At 36.0% G+C, this 7163-nt stretch overlaps 1 protein-coding gene across 1 annotated transcript; it reads right to left on the reverse strand.

Annotated features, from left to right (window-relative positions):
• Positions 1-1172: 1172 nt before the first annotated feature.
• On the reverse strand, positions 1173-3347 carry LOC124973724 (pyrin domain-containing protein 3). Its single transcript, XM_047537476.1, has 2 exons — positions 2867-3347; positions 1173-1225 (listed from the first exon to the last, which is right to left on the reverse strand). Exons 1-2 carry the CDS (start codon positions 3122-3124, stop codon positions 1211-1213), a joined length of 273 nt encoding a protein of 90 aa, XP_047393432.1. The 5' UTR covers positions 3125-3347; the 3' UTR covers positions 1173-1210.
• Between the last annotated feature and the right edge of the window lie 3816 nt (positions 3348-7163).

Genomic DNA, 7163 nt, shown 5'->3' on the forward strand with positions numbered 1-7163 from the left:
TGTTAAAAGGTTAAGCATGAAAGTATTTTACCACTTTGCCACACAAAAGGAAACCTAAAAGCTCTCTTAACCTTTCTTTAATTCATGTTTTAGATATAATGTTAAATTTTGTTAACTAATGTTCATATAAACTCAGGAGTCAATATATGTAAACTTCTTAAAATTACATTTAAGAAAGAGTGTAATGCACAGTAGAAAAATGGGACAACTGCCGGGGTCCAGCCCTAGCAGGAGTCCATGGGTTCCACACCAGTAAACGGGGCGCGGGGAGACAGCGTCGGCGATGGATGGAGAATGAAAGACACAGACTCTAGTTCTGGTGCAATCAATCCCACTTTATTCTGGGGAGGGCTGGGTTTATATACATTTTTCTTCAGGCTATAATGGCAGTCTTGTGGTTAATATTAAAGAAGTTTCCAAAGCATAGGCAGAAAACAACAACCTTACAGATCATCCTTACCTAATCACAATTGTTTTAAGAATATCTAACTACATTGATGAGCTAATACAATGTTTATTTCCTTAAAAATCTAAACTCTACATGACCTAAGACTATTCTTATTATTCTTGCGGTTAAAGTGATAGACAAGTAATCTCATGTGACCATTTCTATTAGGTCCCTCTGGTTAATATCTAAATTGCTGAGTTAAGGGTTACAGGAGGGCAGCGGTCCCAATGGTTATTGTGTGCCAACATTTATTATAGGGGTGACATATTCTTTGTAGGAAGGAAGGAATGTTGTGGAACCTTATTCTCTTACCTTACCACCACACAGAAACAAAACCATTGTTAAAATTTAACCAGCCTGTTGGAGACAAAGGCAGATCTACAACTATTTTCTCCAGAGGCTTTCAGAGACTCATTGCACGGTTGCAAAATTATTTTTAATTTCGTTAATGGTAAAGACCCATTGTTTTTCAGATTGTAGGTAATATTTTCTGGAATTTTTGTTGTATTCCCTTCATCCCCTTAAGCAATCCGTTCAGACTGAAATGAGTAATATATTATGAGAGAAACACAGCAGAGAAAACACCATGCTCCGCAGCAAAACATCCAGCAATTCCTTTTAGGATGAGCCTTTGCAATCATCCTCCAGAGGATCTTTGTCAAGCACTGGATGGAATTCCGGATGCCCCCGCAGCTCCCCCTTTTTTATTTTGTAAAGTGAAGAGGCCTTCTTGAATTTTTACTCTCTTGACTAGTCTGAGGATTACTCGGAGGACGACTGGAAGACAAAAAATTAAAATTAAAATACATACTCCAATCAAGCCATATTGTAATACTGTATTTAGGAATGTACTATTAAATATAGTTGTTTTTATATTATGAAACATTTGGGAGGCCAAATTATCTGCTGGAACAACCGAGAGATGAGCCTGACTCAACATTCTTATTTGTAGTTGTAAAGCATTGATATCTGGTGCTATATTAGTATTATTCCAAACTCCTCTAAGGTGAGTTTTAACTTGTTCCCAATTAGTATTATTATCAACCATTAAAGGAGTAATACAAATCCATTTATAATTAGCATGACATCTAGTGGTCATTCTAGTTTGAATATTTTGAATCTCATTTCCCATAAAGAGAATAGCTTCTTCAAGGGCATTAATTCTAGTTTCTAATTTTTTATCAATTTGTTCTTGTGCCGCTAAAGCCACAGAGACATTATGAGATAAATCATTTACATGTGAAGCGGTATGAATTTCCTGTACAAGCGCTGTGGTCGAGAGAGCTAAGGAAGTGATTATACTGATTAAAGCTGTTATTCCTAAGATCAAAGCTGCAACAAATCTTTTTGGTCTTAAAAGTTCATTAACTGTTTTTAAAATTTCAACACCTGGATCATCATACCAAAATTCTGTAAGATTGATTGGCAATATAACATAATTAGGCGGATGTACAATTAAAAACACCTTTAAATCTTTAGACATGGTTGAATTAATATAATTAGTAAGAACACAATCATGGCAATAAATGTTATAAGCTTTCTTATTTTTAGTAATATTGAAATTATTTATGGTAGACATAAGAATAGCATGAGGAGCATTTATACAAGCACGTACTATAAAGTCATTAGGTTTACTTAACTTAGGTCTTTGTAGTAATACTATATTAGTAGCTGCTAATAGTTTATACAAGTTAGGAAAGTAAGAGAATTTACCATTTATAAGGTCACTCTGATAGATGGGTGTTACCCATCCAGGAGTAAACCATCTATGAATAGGCTCATTGGTAAGAAAAGGGTTAAAATTAAAATGTACTGTTTTATTTCATCTTATCTTTAACCAAAGTTTATAATCAAAATCAGGAGAAGACACAGAATAATCTGTAATAGTAGTAGCAGAGCCTTGTGGCTTAAACTGTAGTGCAGTATGATGAAAACCACATTCAAACCATTTTGGGAAATCTGTTTCTAAATTGAGTAGATTCCAAGAGCTGTCTTTACGACTGTTAAAGTCGTCACACAGTTTAAAAGGAGGCGGTAAAGCCACTGAAATATTTGTATCATTATAATTAGCATATCCAAGTGAGGTTATCTCTAGGGACCATATATCTCTTTTGTTGTCTTCTTCTCCTGGAGAACCAGTAATGTAAGCCCTATAACTTAAAGGGAGACATTCCAATGGCACATGTAGATTATCTGTACTAAAGCACATTGGTGTCTCTTCAGTAATTCCATGAAATGTAATTGTAAATGCTATTTTATGTGGTATTAAAGAATCTGAAATCCCTCCAAGTAGTTGAGGCTCATTAGTAAATACTTTAATATTAGATCTGCTCCAAGTAGTTGGATGCAGTAAGGGAGGATTTGAAAATAGGTCCAGTAAGCTTTCCCTTCATTATCATAAGCATGAATAGGCAGTACCTGAGTGGAAATGAGAGCAATCAATGCAAAAAACAAAGCCTCTGGGGTTTTAGGTTTTTTGGAGTTGTTCACCATGTGTTTAGCAGCGGCAGTCAGGCGTTTCACTTGTCCCCAAGACGGCAGGTCTGAGTTGCGAGTTGCGGATGATTGTGCAAGACGCAACTTTTTCATCTTAAATACTAGTCCGTTTTCGTCCATCTGATTGGGTTGGTAAGGGATCCAATACTTTTTGTTCTTCCTACTTTGAATAGGGCTCATTGTAGTGACGTATTAATCTGTCTGGAATCCACAAAGGTGTTTCTGCATCCTGTGGAAATACACAAGCATAGCCTCGACTGGAGGTTAGCAAGACATCAGGTTCTCTCCATTTACCAGATAATAAATCTTTCCATTTTACTAAACTTTGCTTTGACCTTTTACTTTCCCAATGTCTCATCATTGCAGTATTTCCCTCCTTGTCAGTATTTAGATGATTTAAAACAAATAAAGTATGTTGTAAAATATGATGTGGGGAAGAGTATTTAAGCTCTCCCTCTTTTAACTTATTTATTTGTATTTTTAATCTTTGATGGCTCCTTTCTACTATTGCTTGTCCTTGTGGGTTATAAGGAATTCCTGTAGAATGAGAAGTATTAAACCTGGAACAGAAATCTTTAAATGGTTTTGATATATAAGCAGGAGCATTATCAGTTTTTAATTTTTTAGGCATTCCTAAAACAGAAAAACAAAGGAATAAATGTTGAATCACATCCTTGTAGGCTTCCCCAGTTCTGGCTGAGGCCACAATAACATGAGAAAAGGTATGGACTGTAACATGAACATAAGACAATTTTCCAAATTCTGATATATGAGTTACATCCATTTGCCATAAGACATTAGGTAAAAGTCCTCGAGGATTAACTCCCATCTGTGGAGAAGGAATAAATTTAGGACAAACATGACAATTTTTAACAATAGTTCTAGCTTCTTCTCTAGAAATATGAAATTGCTTTTGTAAGGCAGATGAATTTTGATGATGATTTTTGTGTGATATAATAGCTTCTTCTATGCTGTTAAAATAAAATTTTTAGTTAAGTGATCAGCATGGGTATTCCCCTGAGCAAGGGGACCAGGTAATCCGGAATGTCCCCGAATATGACCTATAAAGAAATGTGAAGTCTGTTATGAATTAGATATTGAAGTTCTTGTAACCTATGTATAATTTTAGATGAAAAGGAGAGCGTTGCTGTTTCTATGGTTGGAAACAGTTTAACAATGTATAGTGAGTCTGTGCACAAGTTAAAGGGTTGAGCAACAGTTTTGAAAGCATAGATGACTGCTTCTAATTCAGTTCTTTGTGCAGAAGTTTCTTGTGTCCATAGAACTGTGGGTTGAGAATTAATTATTGTAACTGCTTTTCCATTTGATGACCCATCTGTAAATATTAACATAGCATTGTTAATTGGAGATGAGGAGCACCATTTAGGAAATATTATTTCTGTTTGAAGTAAAAAATGTAGTAAAGGATTATTGGGCAAGTGGAAAGAAATTTTTCCTGTAAAATTTAGAAATGCAATAGCCCATTGATCATCAATTTGTAATAATTGGTCAAATTGTTCTCTTGTGTAAGGAATAATTATTTCATGCATTTCACAAGCAAACAATTCTTTACTTCTAAATCTAGCCTTTAATACCAAAGAAGCTACCATAGTAGGATAAGACATTAATATTTTCTTTCCTGATACTGGTAAGTGTATCCATTCAAGTGGATCATTTTGCCATAAACAACCTGTTGGAGTATGTTTTGTTTTTAGCACAATAAAAACCCAAGGCAAGTTATAATTAACTTGTTGTAAGTAATGTTTTTGAATTGCAGTTTCAACAACTTGTAAGGCTTGTTCTCCTTCTTTAGTTAATATTCTACTTGAGTTAGGATCTGAATCACCCTTTAGTATTTCAAACAAAGGTTTTAAATCATTAGTTGAGAGTTTTAAATAAGGTCTAATCCAATTTATATCTCCCAATAATTTTTGAAAATCATTTAACGTTAATAGTTTGTCTTTTCGAATTTGTAACTTTTGAGAGCTGACACAATCTGTTTTTATAGTTCTTCCTAGATAATTATAAGGAGGTTCCTGTTGAATTTTTTAGGAGCCACTATCAGACCCCACCTCTGTAAATCTTTAATTAAATCCTGTAATATTATTTGTAACAAATGGCTTTGAGAATATGTAATCAATATATCATCCATATAGTGAATCATATAGTAGTCTGGATACTTTTGTCTACAATTAATTAAAGCTTGATCTACAAATTTTTGACATAATGTAGGACTATTTTTCATTCCTTGAGGTAATACTTTTTATTGAAATCTTTGATAAGGTCTTTGTAAATTAGGCGATGGTAAACTAAAAGCAAAATGCCGTCTATCTAGTTTAGCTAAAGGAATAGTAAAGAAGCAATCCTGTAAATCAGTGACTATAATATGATAGCCTTTAGGGACAGCCACAGGAGAAGGACATTCTCCACTAGCTGCAGAATATAAGGGGAAGTAGGTCCTAAATCTTTTACAGCTGTTTTTAGTCATTTTAAAAGAGAGAGAGGCTCCCAATGAGGCTCTCCTCCCTCATCTATAGCCCATACTACAGGGCAACAAATACTAACATCTCGCTGTTTTTGTGCCTCACGAACAGCACCTAGAAATCCTACCTTTTGGACTTTCCTTTTTATTTTATCTGGGGGTTTAGGAAGGGCCGGCACAATAGGAGCCACCAAAGGTGGATCCTCATTGTGATATCTGAAAGCGGCTTCTTCCAAGTCCTCCTCATCAGACGGGGAGAGCTGATCAGGTAGACCTTTCTCCTTTTTCCGTCTTCATCATCGCTGATTTACTTTTACTTTCATTCTGAGTTTCCTCTGTGTATTTTTTAACCGAGGCTGTCAGCAAAGGCTCCTTTTCTGACATTTCATCTAGTGATCTTACCCTTTTACTTAGCTGCTCACTTTCATGGCTAGGGTCTAAACAGTCCCTAAAAAGATTCCACAATGCAAAAGCATCAGCGGGGACTCTTTCATTGCCATATAATCTATGATGTACATGCATAGCATCGCCTACCTTTTTCCAGGTTTTAACATCTAAGTTTCCCTGTTCAGGAAACCAAGAGGCACATTCTTGCACAAAATGAAAAAATCTTTTTAATTGAGCTGTTCCTACATGCATTCCTTTTTTAGTTAATAAGTGCTTAGCAATATCAATAAATAATGCTCTTTCTTTGCTTTCACTACCTCCCATGGTAGCTGTTCTTTCTATCCTTGCCTATCCTTTCTCGGCCTTCTCTACCGAGGGGTCCGTGGCACCCCAGGCAGGATCCTAGCTGTCTCGAAAAGGAAAGAAATTAATATTAATAAATGGGGGGTTTACCAGAGTGCCCCACGTTGGGCGCCACTTGCCGGGGTCCAGCCCTAGCAGGAGTCCATGGGTTCCACACCGGTAAACGGGGCGCGGGGAGACAGTGTCGGCGATGGATGGAGAATGAAAGACACAGACTCTAGTTCTGGTGCAATCAATCCCACTTTATTCTGGGGAGGGCTGGGTTTATATACATTTTTCTTCAGGCTATAATGGCAGTCTTGTGGTTAATATTAAAGAAGTTTCCAAAGCATAGGCAGAAAACAACAACCTTACATATCATCCTTACCTAATCACAATTGTTTTAAGAATATCTAACTACATTGATGAGCTAATACAATGTTTATTTCCTTAAAATCTAAACTCTACATGACCTAAGACTATTCTTATTATTCTTGCGGTTAAAGTGATAGACAAGTAATCTCATGTGACCATTTCTATTAGGTCCCTCTGGTTAATATCTAAATTGCTGAGTTAAGGGTTACAGGAGGGCAGCGGTCCCAATGGTTATTGTGTGCCAACATTTATTATAGGGGTGACATATTCTTTGTAGGAAGGAAGGAATGTTGTGGAACCTTATTCTCTTACCTTACCACCACACAGAAACAAAACCATTGTTAAAATTTAACCAGCCTGTTGGAGACAAAGGCAGATCTACAACTATTTTCTCCAGAGGCTTTCAGAGACTCATTGCACGGTTGCAAAATTATTTTTAATTTCGTTAATGGTAAAGACCCATTGTTTTTCAGATTGTAGGTAATATTTTCTGGAATTTTTGTTGTATTCCCTTCATCCCCTTAAGCAATCCGTTCAGACTGAAATGAGTAATATATTATGAGAGAAACACAGCAGAGAAAACACCATGCTCCGCAGCAAAACATCCAGCAATTCCTTTTAGGATGAGCCTTT

This window comes from Sciurus carolinensis, unplaced genomic scaffold (genome assembly GCF_902686445.1).
Source record: "Sciurus carolinensis unplaced genomic scaffold, mSciCar1.2, whole genome shotgun sequence".
NCBI classification, from domain to species: domain Eukaryota; kingdom Metazoa; phylum Chordata; class Mammalia; order Rodentia; family Sciuridae; genus Sciurus; species Sciurus carolinensis.